At 44.4% G+C, this 16,025-nt stretch overlaps 1 protein-coding gene across 4 annotated transcripts in view; it reads right to left on the reverse strand.

Moving 5' to 3' along the window:
- DAPK2 (death associated protein kinase 2) overlaps nt 1-16,025 on the reverse strand; it is a 45,640-nt gene that overhangs the window by 22,860 nt on the left and 6,755 nt on the right. For all 4 annotated transcript variants that reach the window (XM_071568122.1, XM_071568123.1, XM_071568121.1 and 1 more), the window contains exons 2-3: nt 15,628-15,721; nt 3,808-4,029 (exon numbers count right to left, since the gene is read on the reverse strand). In XM_071568122.1, coding sequence (XP_071424223.1) covers nt 3,808-4,029; nt 15,628-15,686 — 281 coding nt within the window. In that variant the 5' untranslated portion in view covers nt 15,687-15,721. The remainder of the gene's footprint in view (nt 1-3,807; nt 4,030-15,627; nt 15,722-16,025) is intronic.

The raw sequence follows: 16,025 nt of genomic DNA on the forward strand, positions 1-16,025 counted from the left end.
AAACCAGTAAGAAAAACCTGGGAAATACCTTGGTGAAGTCTGTGTGCACTGGGCAGGAGAGTCTCATTACTCAAAGCTTTGGACTCAGACTGCCCTGAGGCAATGCCCCCTGGCAGCCACTGCCAGGGCCACCAGGCAGTCACACCAGGGCCACCAACAGCCACTGCCAGGGCAACCAAGCAGCCACTGCCAGGGCAACCAAGCAGCCACTGCCAGGGCCCACCAGGCAGCCAGCTGTACTGGGACAGCTCCTGGACTTGGCTGGGGTTAGCCATGCAAGCACACAGCTCTCTCTTCCTCTTTTACCCTATAAAACCTCCTTGGGGATTGTTTCTTAAGGTGGACTCTTCAATCAGGCCTAAGCATGAGTAAGTTCCCCCTGAGCCCAGACCAACAGCCTGTGCAGCCCAGCCCAGGACAAGCAAAAGCAAGTGGCACTTGAGGAGAGTACACAGCCTGAGGCAGTTGGAAAAGCCACTCTGCTCCCCTTCCCCTGGCACAGGACTGTGCTGAGGGTGTTGGAGGGTACCTCCCTGTTTGGAGGAGGCTGGCAACTTGCTTTTGAGGAATCTCCTTTGCTACACAAAGGAATGTCAGAAATGGTTCATCTGCCCAGACTGGAGGTACTAAGCTTCCCTCCTCTCCTGCTGCTCCTGAGAATGACCACCCAGACCAGTTGGGTTAGTTGCTCAGGGCACACCAGGGATTTTGCCCCAAAGGCAACCTCACCAACATCCTGGGCAACCAGCTAAGCTGAAGGCTGAAGAAAATGAGCAGCCTGCAAGAATGAGGATCGTGGGGGATTTACTTGGGAATTCCTTGATGGATTTTCTCACTTCCCTCTAATTCACACTAACCTTGAATCAGAGTAGAGAAGTGGGCTTTCCAAAGTACAGAGTACAACATTAACATCTCTTTTTCTGAAGGTCAGAGACTGGCATACAGTGACAGTGTATTGATCTCCAGTCTCTTGTGGTATAGCCTAACACATAAACCTAACCTGCAGAGATCTTAAAAGAGTAATGTAAAGGAAAATTCAGTAGAAGAGATGTGATGATTTCTCATTAACAAGACTCAGGCTCTAAAACCAGGTTTGAGTAAATTGCATCTAGAGAATGGTAAGCAGTTTAGTGCAGGATCATTCCTATCCATGTTATGCACCTGAACTCAGAGAGCCCTCAAGCAAAAGAGATTTAGCAATCCCAAAAGTCAGGCATTTTGGAATTCCAGAAAAAAACCCAGAACCACTTTAACAGTCATTCCTTTGCAGTACGACACTCATACCTGCACTACAAGTTAGAACTGAACATCCAGGGAGGATGAACATCACCACCTGCAAATGTTCCTTTCTCAAAAGTTACAGAAGATTTTCTTCCTCTGGTTCCACCTCTCTCCCTCATGCCAAATCATCTTATTGACATGGCAAGGAAGCAAGAAAATGCTACCTTCACTTTTCCTTCCAAATCCAATAAAAGACAAACAACAATGCTGTTTTATGTCTTGGAAGGAGCTGCTCCGTGCACTTAACCCTGACACCAGTGGAGGAGGCTGGGGCACCAACCAAACCTGCCTTGGGGCTGCTCCTCTTTGGGCAAAGCAGCTCCAGGCAGGGCCCCAGGGACACCCAATGGGGAGCAAATCCCTGAACACTGTGCACAAGGAAAGACAAACTGTGTCCCTGCCAAACTGCACTGCACAGGAGTGGACCTGGCACTGGTCTTCCTGCTCTTGAACAGAAGAAAGAGCACCTGTGGAAGTGACCCCTGTGTAAAGAGGAGATAGTCTTGCCTGTGCCAGCGTGGTGAGTTTGGGAGAGGGCCAACATTTCAGGCAAAGCCTCTTTTAAACACCAGTGCAGCATCTTCAATTAACCAACAGTACTGGGGACATTCTTTGGAAGATGAAGTACACTGTAGATTAATGTAAGATTAGTTGGCCAGGTGCTGTAACACTTTCCTTGATAAATGGCAAAGAATTTAATTACCTTTATTAGCAATTATCATCATCCTCAATTTGCATACAGCAGCTGAATGCAGAGGCCTTAACCAGGTCAAAACTCTTGTTGCACCCAGAGTTTGTGCAATATGTTATAGCCTGACAAAAGGACACACAAAATGAGTCAGGGCAGGACAAAGCAGAATGTAAAGAAATGGGAAGCTGTTTTAGCCCAAAGTAGCTGCCAGGCAGAAAAAGCATGTTCCTTTCCTAATCAACATTTGGCCACAGGCATGTAAGTCACAGTTAAGAGATGCTCATCATCACTCACATGCCCTCTCCCAGCAGTCACAGTGATCTCCAGGAATGCTCCCTGCCCTGAATGCTGGTTCCCCTGGAAAGCCAGTGGGTATTTCATCTCCCCCAGCGATCAAGGCCATCCTTGTGATATACACAAGGTGGAGGCTGGTGCCCCAGGGAAGACATGGCACACACAACTCCAGCCACGGTGACTCTGCACCCCATGCCTCACACACACTGAAAAACTACATCATTTGGCAGGTAGGGGTGAGGCTACAGCACTCCACACACTGCTTGGGTAGGAGGTTCACTTGCCAGCAGGACCTACATGGCAGGGGTTTGCCCCCCCTCACATGGTGGCAGGAGAGGAGAGAAGGAGTTTTCCTTCACTCCCATCCTGCTGCTATTTACCCTCCATAGTCAAAGTCCAGGGATTAACAAACCTCTTCCCTTGCCCTGCTCTCCTTTTTCCTTCTAGCTCATCTAAATAAGGAGAATATGGGAGTAAATGAGAATGGCTGCAAATTTTGCAAAAGGTTTCACGGCCTCACATGTATGAAAGGAGAAGGAAGAACGAAACGAGCATTCAGTGGCCACTTGCACTTCCTCCAAGGCTCTGTCAGGGCAGCAGAAGGCAGACATGAGGTCATGTCTCTCTTAGTAAACTGTTTGCAAGTTGACAACAATCCCTGGCTCGGTGTCAAATGACCTCAGCTGATGTTTAGGTGCACCTGTATCCCCAGGGACAGATGAACAGGGGGGGGCTCTTTACCAGCAGCCGCACTCAGTGAGGTGAATAGTAAACAACAGTGCAGTTCTGGGCCCCTCAGTTCAGGAAAGATATTGAGGGTCTGGAGCAGGTCCAGAGAAGAGCAACGAGGCTGGAGAAGGGACTGGAGCACAACTCCTGTGGGGAGAGGCTGAGGGAGCTGGGGGTGTTCAGCCTGCAGAAGAGGAGGCTCAGGGGAGATCTCATCACTCTCTAACTACGGGAAAGGAGGTTGTAGCCAGGTGGGGATTGGTCTCTTCTCTCGCAACCAGCAGGAGAACAAGAGGGCATGGGCTTAAGCTCTGCCAGGGGAAGCTCAGGTTGGATAAGAGAAAGAAATTCTTTCCAGAGAGAGTGGCCAGGCATTGGAATGGGCTGCCCAGAGAGGGGGGAGATTCTCCATCCCTGGAGGTTTTTAAGACGAGACTGGATGTGGCACTGAGTGCCATGGGCTGGTGATCAAAGTGGGGTTGGATCAAGGGTTGGACTTGATGATCTCAGGGGTCTGTTCCAACCAAGCTGATTCTATGATTTTATGATTCTATGATAAGACATAAACAACCAAAGGTAAAACTCCATGACGTAAATCTACAGAGTGCCTGTAACAGATAATATTTAGAGCTAACTGCATAAAAGGGCTGAATTTTTGTATACCTGGTGGACACATACTCAGAGTCATGGCCCGCTGCGTGACCCCGGCCATGACCAGGCCATAATGAAATGGTGCTTTACTATCAATACCTAAATTTTCTTTAAATCACTCCCGCCCTTGCCCACCCCTGGAGGGCAGTGCCTCTACTCACAGCTCCAGGATGAGCACCACATCAGTCTTGTTCTCGTAGATGTCATGCAGGGTGACGATGTTGGGGTGCAGGACATGCTGCAGGATGGTGACCTCCCTCTCGATGTCGTCGCGACTCACCCCGCGCCGGCTGGCACGGCTCTGCCGCTTCTTGATGAACTTGGCAGCGTATTCCACGCCCGTGCTCCGCTCCCGGCACTTCCTCACGATGGCAAACTGGCCACTGCAAGGGCAACAGGGGCATAGCAAGGCTTGGGTGCAATCACAGTGTCTCGGGTTGAGCTGGCAAAATGCCCACTGCCCAATACAGAGTGTCAGCCTCTCTCCCCCCACCGAGAAAAGGGAGGAAAGGAAAAAACTCAAAACAGGTTTAAACTTAAACTATGTATATTTACACAGAAAAGAAAAAATTAAAAGAAAACTACAATATAACACACACTGACACAAGTTTGATATAACAACAATTTTCTACCTCCCACCAAAACCAGATTTCTCTAGATTCAAGCACTTCAAAAGACACCCGGCAAAGCAAAAGAAAGAGAATAACAATAAAATGTTTCTACTTCCCTGAACTCAAACAAAATGTGATGTAGCAGTGGCAGCAGCAGCAGGGCCCAGCACAGCAGGGCAGCGGCAGCACATCCTGCCTCTACTGCAGCCATGATGGAACTGAGACAACACTCCTACTCTACTGTGTTTATAGTCATCTGGTATGAAACAATCAGGTTTGTGTCATCTGGTATGAAATATTTCTTTGGTTACTAAAGTCAGGTGATACCTGTCTCTCCTAATCTACATGAATTCTCTGAGCCTGCTAAATTGAGGCCTAGCTAAAACTAAAGCCAAAACTACCACACACGGCTTCCCAGAGAAGGTCCTATGCAAAGCTGGATGCTGCCCTGAGTGGCACTGCTGAGCCTGTTCTGGTACAGCAGATCCTGCAGGGACAGAGCGTAACAAGGCAGCCTCCCACTGTGTCTGGTTTTTAGCAAGACCAAACATGTGACAAAATGTATGAGTGACAGTGTGTTTGTGGATCCCCTGATGTCTGAGGTGATCGATGAAGAGATTGATATGGAGCAGTTCAGAGCGTGTCCTTGAAGGAAAGCAGTTTGGAGGGCACCCTTGAGGAGAGAGCCACCTGTAGAATGTGGGATACCTTGGAGCCAGTAGAATGTTCCATGTATGCTTAGTGACCTGACTAGCCAATTGTGTGATGGCATCTTGGATACATGAGGAGATAAAAGATGAAGCTGTAACTAAAAATAAAGCAGTTGTAAGCTCTAAGCCTTCTGATCAAGCCTTCTGATGCTGCTGTGCCTGACCCTCTTCTGGCCGTCACTGACTCACCCCCCTCACCCCTACAACAAAAGGGAGGGCAGATGTTACAATCTCAAAAAACCGGTTCATGTTTAAATGCAAAAGATCTGCCCCAAATGGTTCAAGCTGGTCTTTCACTGGGGGATGTTCTGGGCACTCAACTCGACCACATACCACTGGATGTTCTGAAAGGACATGCATGCATGCAAATATTGGCCTTAAGAATAATCTCTAGAGAAGTACTCAGAGGATCAATAACCCTTTGAAAATGTAGAATTGGTCTCCAGTAATCAATTTTCAAACAAAAGAATGGTTTATTTGTATTTCTGCACTTCACTTGATAATTTAGGTGTAAATGCAACCAGAGTAAGTGCAGGTATCTCACTGCACCTCAAGGACAAAGAATTTCCACTGTACCAAATAGTCCAGTGGCTGCACTAAGGTTAAAGGGCATGTACCTGCAATCTGCTAACAAAATATTCTTCACTGTGGCTCCTAAAGCAGTCCCACTGCAAATTTCCCCCTTAGTTCCTAAGGACTGGCAGACCTCCAGTGCCAGAATACATATGTAGTATCAGATACTTCCTTACTCAGCTCATTGTGTCCGGATTTGCAAGGCAAAGACTCATCTTACAGGTAACCTTATCCTTTGGCTACCATGATTTTATCAGATGGGATCTCCTGATAAGAACAACAAACAAACTCATTAAGTGCAGCCCCCCCACGACTACACTGAGCTGTTGTTGTTTTCAATATTATTACATCCTTCACTGGCTTGGTGAATGGGAGATGCAAGTACAGTTGGAACTTCAATTATGCAGCATACACAGCAATTACATTCAGCACCTCGTTATATGCTGTACTTACTGCTCCATCAGCACAGACATCCAACCAGGGTCTGTCTTCAAACTACAGAGGCACAGAAATGACAAATGAAGGCTGTCACTTGGTGCTGAACTGCTCTCCAAGCAAACACTCCATGGTACAGGCAGCCCCTCATTTCAAAGTGTTCAAACAAATACCAGCCAGCCTGAAGTACTTTTGGGATTTCATTTCATATCCTAAGCACTTCTCAGGAGAGAGGCAGGAACAGATGGGACAGAGGTACTTATCCCTTTAGCAATAACCACTTAAGTGGAACTGAGACTGTAGCCATTGTCAAATGCATTAATTGAGTCATATTTGTCCTGATTTTCTCATTACCTGCAAACCCTGGAGAAATTCCTTCTACAAAATCCTCACACTTGCCTTAAACATTCTACTGGAAGAGTTTGTTGTGTGGTGCTGAGAGCTGTCTGTGTAAAATGGGGGGTTCACAGGTTTTTTCTTGTCTGATCATATTTCACAAGACATGCATCTTGCTTGGTCCAGACTTTCTAAAGAGATATGGTGCAAATATTTCTGTGTTGCTCCCTTGAATTCTCTCTGGAGACATAAACTTTGACAGCAAAGTCAGGAAGAAAATTTTTTTTTTATGAGTGCTGATTATGGGAACAAACACGGTCACTTTTGCATAGTGATGCTTGGATTTTGTATATTTTTGTTTACACAAAAGCTTACAAAAATAATAATGGCACAGCATAGGAATTCCTGACTTCTCCTTTTACACTGTTATACTCTGGGACAATTATTTACCACAAGACCCATTCCCTTGTAATCTGCTATTGCTGCCCTGCATGTGCACCCACTAACACACACTCTACTGCTCCTGTCCCAGGTTTTATGCCATTTCCTATGTCTGAAAAATAGGGTTTTGTAGACAGTCTTTACTGAGACAGTTTGTGACTGAGCAGAGGTTGAAGCCACAGGGAATAATACAAATGTTCAGTTCCCTAGCCTGGGACATTTAAGACAGTTACAATGCAATTCCCAATGGATAGTTCAAGGGAAGGCCATAGAGGTGTGAAAGAAGAGGATTTCTCACTGGGATTTTACAACCACAGTCAGGCACACTTTGGATTTCTTGTTAAATACAGAGCTTGTAAGGTCAAGCACCAAGACAACAGTGTTTCTGCACCTCCTCGTGCATCAGCATTCAGCAGGTAGGAATCAAACTTTCGGCTCCCCAAAACTTCCAGCCTAGTCTGGGAAAAAAGCTGACAAGACTGAGAAATGAAGCCACTCAGTTCATTGCGCGTGAGGCACTTGTGCCTGAGCTCAGCCTTGAAACCAAATTTGTGACTGGGATGGCCAAAGTGCAGCCAACAGACCTTGGGAGAATTCCTGGGGTTTAGGACATTGCTGAAATGAGGATGACCTGGATCATGAACAGCAGCACTTACAACACAAACAGCATAAGCCCAGAGGCTGATACTTCTGAATGTGACACCTGGAGCTCAGGAAAGCCTTTAACATTGTCTCCTACAGCATTCTGCTGGGTAAGTTGGCTGCATATGCCTTGGACTCTGATCTTAGAGGGGTTTCAAACCTTAATGAAACTAAATTCTTTTAAATTTTTATTTCCAAGAAGCTAAGCTTGTTCCCTTTCAGAAATATTTTGGACAGCTGTACCACAGCCTTGTCACACACTCAGCATGGGCTGCTCTCAACTGTGGTGTATGAACAGCAGCAGCTGCATCCTGTCAGCTGTAACATAATTAGGTACAACCCCAAATCTGTCCATCATTAATGATGGAATATACCCCAGCAGTGAACACAACCTATTATTTGCATTGCTACTGTCATCTAGGAGATTTGTCCCCAAGAAAATAGAGGCAGTAATTTGTCACTAATAAGAACAAACACAGAGGTAACACCACTGGGTGGTTTTGGAGCCTGTTTTCAGAGAAATTCTTTAGAGGAGCACAAGGTCAGCTCATTTAATCACTGAGCAGTTCAGAGGAGGATGTGGAAAGAGAAGAGAGAAACTGGACAATCAAGAATAATAGGACAACTGATTGCTCTTTTTTCAAGGCCTACATTTAATACAGGTTGTGGAGGGTGGTGCTGTGGGGCAGAATGTTGTGGGAGAAAGGGAGCAGAGCAGCTGCCAGTTTGGAGTGTGCCAGGGCACAGAATGGCACTGCCACAGAGCACCAGGACACAGAGAGCCTGCAAGCACCTCCTTACACAGGAATGGGTTTATTGGAACCTTCCTTAATATTCCTGAAATGCCTCCTGGCTCAGGAGCTGCCACCAAACACTGCAAGGATGTCAGCAAAGAACTGAGATGACAGGTCAGGTAGGACCTGACCCCAGCCAGGCTGTCTGGGAGAGGGGGGAAAAGTCAGGAAGCTCATCCTGTCTGTCATTTGAGAAGAGCAAAATCACTTCTTTCCCAAATACCAAACATGTTTTCTTTAAGCATGTTCAGTCTATTTCTTTATGTTCTGTTCCTTTTATTCACTAAATAATTCTAAAAAATATTATTAGTATTATTTTGGTAATTGTTCAAGCTTTATATTCCCATAAAAGAGATGATACCTTTGAACATGTTGACAGATACACTTTACTCTGAAATATGTTTTCAACAAGTTCTATGGAAAATAAATTAACCTGGCAAAGGACAGCACTCTGGCATTCTGCCAGTCAAGAGGTGACATTCAACCCCCTCCATGGGCCAGAACAATTTACTTAGGGACAGATTTGCAAGGGATTTTAGGCACCAGCCTCCCACTGACTTTAAAAGTAATTAGGTTCCTACACACTTGATGGAAAATAACACCTCAGTTCTTCTGTGCTTAGTTTGCCAAAGTCTGCAAAATGCAGGTAATGCTACTGGAAAATCAAGTAACATTATGTGGGCTGAGCAGACAAGCTGGACCTACACATTTCCTGTCTCTAGATAACACTATAATTGCAATTATAACCATTCATATTTTTATTCACAAGCTGTTCTCAGCCAGTGCAACTGCCTGGATTCCCATGCAGACTGCTGTGAAAGCTGGAAGGGTGCAATCACAGGCTATGGCACAGAGCAGGACACCAATGCTTTTCCCACATTTTTTCACTTGAATAGTGCCATAAATACCTGTTATTCTGCTCTGATCTTGGTTTTCACCTACAGCTGGTGTAGGGAGACATTCAGTGGTGGGAATGCAAGCCTGAAAGGGTTTATTTCCTATTACAAACCCCATCCCAAACAAAGACAAAGGATGTCATTCACTTATGTGGTTGCCTGTGCTTAGGAAGCCAAAATGCAGCTTTAGATATTTAATTTAAGACTTTGCAAAGTCTGCCAGTCGTTTGGTCTCCTTCCCAGCTGGATGATAAATTGTGTTTGGTACCTTGACAACAAGAAAAAAAAGGACACTCTATTCAGTGTCATATAATTCTCTGAGTCAACGAAGTATCTTGAACCTTGAAAACAATTTTATGTTTACTGACAGGAACCAGTTTACAGTCTCTGACACAGCCAAGTCAGCTCCACCTACTGTCATCTGGTCCTTTCTCCAGTTACTGAGCTTACAGCACTCCTTGCTTCAATTCTGCATAATCTGTGCTTAGAGACACCTAAAAATACATTATGGAATCATTATGTGGACATTCTTCAGTTAGGAGACATAAACATAATCACAATAATACTGTTCTGCCAATCTGAGCACAGATTCTCTGGGTTCAACAGGCTGGTTTATTGAGTTTCAGCAAAGAAGGGTAATTCATTCTCAGTTACAACAACTGTTTTTTATGTCAACAGTTCTGTTCAGCATGCCCTTCTGCCACTATTAAATCTGGATTGCTTTTAACTGGTCCTCTCAAGCTTAGAAAGTCTGTATCTTGTTACTTTTCAATCTTTCTCATTCCTGTTTCTTTTTCTTGGAAAAAATAAACAATTTTATCCATTTATGGTTGTATTTTTGCTAACTTTCAAAGCAAAGCTCTTGAGAATTCTTGCTGAATGTCTTTCTTGAATTTGAGAGGAAAACAGCTTTTTCAGGCTTATCTTTTTCAAGTGATTAGAGCAATTGCTCTACTGTAATTTTATTAAGCTAAATACTCTCCTCCCTCTTTGCTTACACATCCCAGATTTCTGCTGGTTGTAGCTGCACTGCCATGCTCTTCCCAGCAGGAAGGACAGGGGTCTGCTGCTAACAGCTCCTACAAGCCACTTTTATGTTCTCAGCTCATTTACGAAGCTCAATCAAAGGTCAAACAAGGTGCATAAAATATATGCATAAAAGCACTTTGCTGAAGGGTTTTTGCAGGAAGTCTGTGGTCACAACCATAAAGACCTAGAAGCCCTCTCTAAAGGGCAATAATTTGCAGTATATTTTATTTTTATAGACTTTTTTTTAGACTAAACCAAGATTTGGTACAGCAGATATTTAACATAAGCAGTGAATAAATAGCAAGTCCAATAGCACAGTATCTATAAAGAAACTACAATACAATAGCTGAAACAATCAACCAGCAATCCTAGCATGGCAGGGGCACTGAAAGGAGAGCATCTTGCTATTTCCATAGGATTTTATGGAATGAACCTAAAAAAAAGCCCCAAAACCTTCATCTGTGAAATACTCCACTGACAGTTCTTATAACTTCATAAAGAGCTTTAAAAATAAAAGTCACAAATGTCACTTTACTTCTGTTTAAGCTGCAAATAAAAGTTTTCATTTACTTATTTTTTCCCCCAACAAAATGCAAAAGCATCTACCTCTCCTGAAGCAAACAGACATGGCAGATGTCAGATTCTAGTGGAATGTTCTAAAACTTTTCATAATAGAGCATTTAACAGGAATTTTGCTTGACTACTAAGAAGTAGTAGAAAGAGAAAAAATCATAGCTGCCACTTCTAAACACACTTATTTTCACTTCCAACTCATACTTTACTAACTGAGGTGAGTCTCTAGTGCTGAGAGGGAAGTGCTGAGCACCTTTGGACTGTCTCTGATAAATTCCCTGTGCACCCCCTTCCTTCCGCATCTCTGGAGCTCACACAGGTCACCAACACAGCCCAACCCTCTGCACCCAAAGCCAGAACAGAGTCAGAGCTCTGAGCAGAGGAACAGGGACTCAAACAGAAGGATCTGCCTTATAGGAATAAGCAGAGAGAAAATAAACCATTTGAAACAAAGAGAAAGTTTGATAAATCTAATGCTTATGAAAAAGGCTGTGAGTTATTAAAAGCTCAGGCAGCCAACAGTAGGACAAGAGGGCACAGGCTTAAGCTGTGCCAGGGGAGGTTTAGGTTGGATATCAGAAAGAAATTCTTTCCAGAGAGTGTGGCCAGGCATTGGAATGGGCTGCCCAGAGAGGGGCATCCCTGGAGGGTTTTAAGGTGAGACTGGACGTGGCACTGAGGTCTCTTCCAACCCAGCTGATGCTATGATTCTGTGATTCTAAGCTACCAGTAAGCAACATGGGATCTGCCTTCCAGCCAACTATCACCTCCAACACCATGGGGGGTCCTCAGCCCTGAGCCACCAGAAATCTGCCACCTCCTGACTTGTCATCAGCATCTCCTGAAGCTGCTCAGTGTTTTGGGGAGCTTCCCAACCCTGCACTGCCAAGCAAGGTGGCACTTATCAGCTGCTGAGCATGGAGGTGCAGGGACACAGCCTGAGCCAGCAGTTCTGGGAAGTCCCTGAGAGCCTGGGAAGTATTTTATGTCATCTGAGGCTCAAGAATAAAATGCACATGACAACAAATTCCCCCCCACGTATCAGACTCAGCTTTTAGCTCGAGTATCAGCACTTGGAGTGGCGATGCACAGAGTCCAGAGAGCTGGGGAAGGTCAGAGCTGACTCATGCTCAGCAGGAACAGCTGATTTGATAAGTTGTTCCTTTGGCTGTGTGGAGCAACCCCAGGGCCTGCGTAACACACAGCAGAAGGTCAGCACATGGACCTCAGTGTTTGCAGGTCCAATGCAGACAGATACAGACTGAAAGCAACACACTGTAAGAGGACAGCAGTGTTATGGTCAAATGGTGAAGAGATTTTTCTCCTTTCCCATGTAGGAAGCAGATGGAAACTTATGCTGGAAGTTTCATCTAGAAAATTATTTGTAAGGCCAAAACCACAAAGGGTTGGCTGAAACTCCCATTTCACTGCTCAGCTGTACAACAGGTTTGCACTCTGGGTCAGAAGTGCTGAGGCAGAGTTTTAACAATGTTTAATAGATGTCACCTGAGATAAATTAAACTTGCCCATCAGACAGGTATATGTGAGCTCCATTCTGAAGAAGATGCTAATGATTTGTCCAATCCTTATTCACTGTTATCCCACTGGTGAGCTGCACTGTATGTGTTGGGCATTTCTACTCCTAAGTAATATTCTTCATTTCAAAAGCATACACAAAATCTATTTTCTTAGCTGTTCAAATTTCCATCTGCTTTGTCCTGCAACGCAAAATGGAAAAAAGTGTTTTATTTTTACAGAAATGGCAAAACAAGGATGGATTAATATTAAGTGATTTTTCCTGGGATTAGTATTCAGTGCTTTCTGCTGGGGTTAATATTCTGCTTAATATTCAGTGGTTAAAGTCATCACAGGATTTGAGCTTTCTGAGCAGTACCAGAGGTCACTCTCCTCCAATTGTACTTTCACTGAGGAGATACCCTGAGATCACTGCCATCATCAAGATGGATGCTGGTGATAAGGAATGCATGACTTTGTTGCAAAGTAAGGCCAAGGCCAGCTTTAAATCCCCAAGGCCAGTTCTCCCTTACTGTAGGCAGAGTAGCTTTATTAGAAAAAAACTAAACAACAAACCCTCCCAATTTCTCTGCACTTTCTGTGACAAATCAAAATATTTTTGAAATAGTTAAAGAGACATTGAAAACTGGTAGGGAAATATGTTTAAAAAGGAAAAAGCTAAGATCACTTACTGTGAGGAATATAAAGAATATAAAAATATAAAGTAAAACTCAAAAAATAGTGACTGTATCAGACAGCTGATTACAATCACAGTGATCCTGACCCACTACTGGGTGCCAAAACTGTTTCAGCAGATTTACTATACATCAAACACACAGCTTTGAAGATTTGTAATCAGAAATATTAATAGAGGTGTTAGTTAGTGCTCAATAACTAAGTTTACATTTTGCATCAAAGGCAAAGACTTGCTTTGTGTGTGTTGTAGGATAAAGTAATCAAAGTTTAGTCTTCAAAACTTAAAGAACTAATTCAAATTACAAATCAATCTAAGAACAGAGCTAAGGTTCATGTCTGAGAAAAAGCAATACTGAGCAATTTCTATAGTTAGAAAAAAATTCCTGGAATGAAGATTCTGCGTGGTGTGTGTGAAGGGTGAATTTCCCAGCTGCTCTCACCCCCCTCTGTTCACCAGGGAGAGTCCAACCAGCTGGCTTTTTATCACTTTTCCAAGTTCCTCCCCTGCAAAGAATACCTCAGTTATCCCTGATGTTTGTTTTCACTACATAAATAAATATTTAGCAGTTACAATGTCAGAGAGGTTACTGTGTGCCAGTATCCAAGGTCCCAGCACCACTGCCAAAATGCTGCATTTGCTGACCTTTAAGGCTTCACCCATTAAAAAAGGGTTTCTCCTGTCTCAAGGCAGGGAGGAGGTAGAAATTGTAGCTGGAGAGAAGGGACTACAGAAGACACGATAAGCCACTGATGAAAGACTGAGCTTGGCTTTAACTCTTTTCTCATTCACAAAACCACCCCCTGCTCGGCAGAGGTTGAGAAATGAAGGCTCAATTATGCCCAAAATAACCAACAGAAATTACAGTGATTGTCGTTTATATAAAGGCATTGACTGAAGCAGGAGATGAGAGATAAGCACAGCTCCCAGTTAGTGAGACTGGAGTGGCAGGTGGAAAGGCTGGCCCACAGTGTGGAGGAAGGCAGAGCCTCTTCCCCAAGGTGAAGGAAAGGGAGAGACTTCCATGTCCAGAAACATCACTGCAAGGTTTGTTGTGTGCCTGTTTTCAGTGTGAGCCCTGGCCTGCTGCAGGGCTGACTGCAGGGAGCAGGACAGTGCCCAGGGCACTGCAGTGCCACCCTCACACCACCTGAAGGGACACTGCTCAGTAGGCACTGGCACGAACGACTTCGGGATGAGCTCTGGGACACCTTCCACCCTCAGCCTCAAAGTGAAATGTAACAGTGACACTGTCCCCAAGGCAGAAATGTCAGCAGCTCACACAGCCTGCCTGAGAACACACTTAGGCAAGAGATTAATGGCTCTATGGCACAGCCTTTTAGAAATTACTCTGCACAGCTCAAATTCTGGCACGCTGTCAGTGCTCTGTGCATCCATCACCAATCCATGTCCTGTGCACCAATCACCACTGTGTTCTGTGCACCCACCACCACTGTCTGTCCTGTGCACCCACCACCACTCTCAGTGTTTGCCAGCACAGCTGGAAAAGGCTCCTGCAGGTTTGTACAAGAACTCCTTTTGCACAGCTAGACAGAATTACCCATCCAAACACAACTGACACATTATTTTAAAGGCTCTCCAGTGAGCTTTATTGTTGGCACTTTGGCTGTTCCAGCACATAGTAGCATCTCCTAGGTTAAAAAACCCACGCCTTTTACAAACACTGAATTTCTTTACTGCTCACTGTTGTCAGGTTTTCACCATCAGACTGATACTCTCAGTATTAGTCACTACTCAAAAGTAAGCAGTTACAGAAAACTTAATCATTGAGGCCTTCCTGAGAAGAAAGGGAATGAAAAAACAAACAAAACCCAACTCATCTCCCCTTAAAAGAAGTTTTCTCAACAACTCTAAAGGTGAAATAGCTGAGAGTGAAAAAAAATAAGATTTGGCAGGGAAACAGCTTCAGCTGAAGTGTTTTAATGGAACTAAATTATTGGCCCTGAAAAAGGGTAATTGCACATACACAGTCATTCATCAAAACCAACTGGCAGGCATTGGGAAAGAAGCCAACATGTGCACAGCCCTAATTTGGCTATTTGCATATTAAAAAGAAAAACACTGGAGGGCTGTAAGTGACTGGGGCAGCCCTGTGTCATAAGCTCACAAACCCCGCAGAGTGTTTGAGCAGGTGCTTATGGTTGAGCATGATAACAGCTGATAATTACAGCTCTAATTAATACCTGCAGATAAGCCATTATAGATGAAAAGCTCTATACAGGTATTAAACAGTCCAGCTGAAAGCCTGACAGGTAAATCTTTTCAGGAATTGGAGCAGTGTTTTGCAGCAGGTCTGGAGGTGCTGTGTCAGTGCTGCAAACAGCAGGGCTGTGCAGGGCTTTCAGAACAGGACAACACCAGGTGCTGCCTCTGGGAGGGTGGCACTGGGCACTCCTGTGTCCCAGCTGGCAAAGGGCATCTGTAGGTGAACCCAGACTAAAGCACAGATGACGCCTATGTGCAAAACACAATGTAAACATACCTTTTGTTGTCCTAGTTGCAAGAAAAGAAACAGGAAAAATAGTTAGCACACTCAAACTAAACAAAATTAAAATCCAAAGTGCAGTTTTTGTTCAGGCTTGTGTTTCTGGTGTTTCATACTGTAACTGACCCAGGATTTCATGCAGAGTCACTGGGTTAAGATACATGGCAAATACTCCAAATGTATTTTAGAACTTTTAGAATGTCTGGTGTCAGCAGCACAACCTTACCTTCCCAGCTCTTCCCCAATGTCATAAATCTCCTCCACCTGCTGCTGCTTGAAAGCCATGCTTGGTCTTTCATTGATGCTCAAGGGTGAGGCAACTGGAACATTAACAAAGAATGACATTCATTAGGGCCTTCCAAGAGGCAAAGTGTCAGGAACACACACTTCCAGTAGAGTCACTTTGGATCCACTGCAGTTCATTCAACCAAAAGAATTAATTTAGCAGTCTCAGCCAAACAGTGAGGGTTCAAATCTGGAAAGAGAGGGTTCAAATCTGGAAAGAGGTGAGCAGCTTTAAGTGAAGGTGATGGTTGGCCCTCACTGACACATCTGAGCACATACTTGATGAGAAGAACAGAACACACCTTGAAACACAAATGTGATGGAAGTAAAACAATTAAT

Source organism: Pithys albifrons, chromosome 13, assembly GCF_047495875.1.
Source record: "Pithys albifrons albifrons isolate INPA30051 chromosome 13, PitAlb_v1, whole genome shotgun sequence".
NCBI classification, from domain to species: Eukaryota; Metazoa; Chordata; class Aves; order Passeriformes; family Thamnophilidae; genus Pithys; species Pithys albifrons.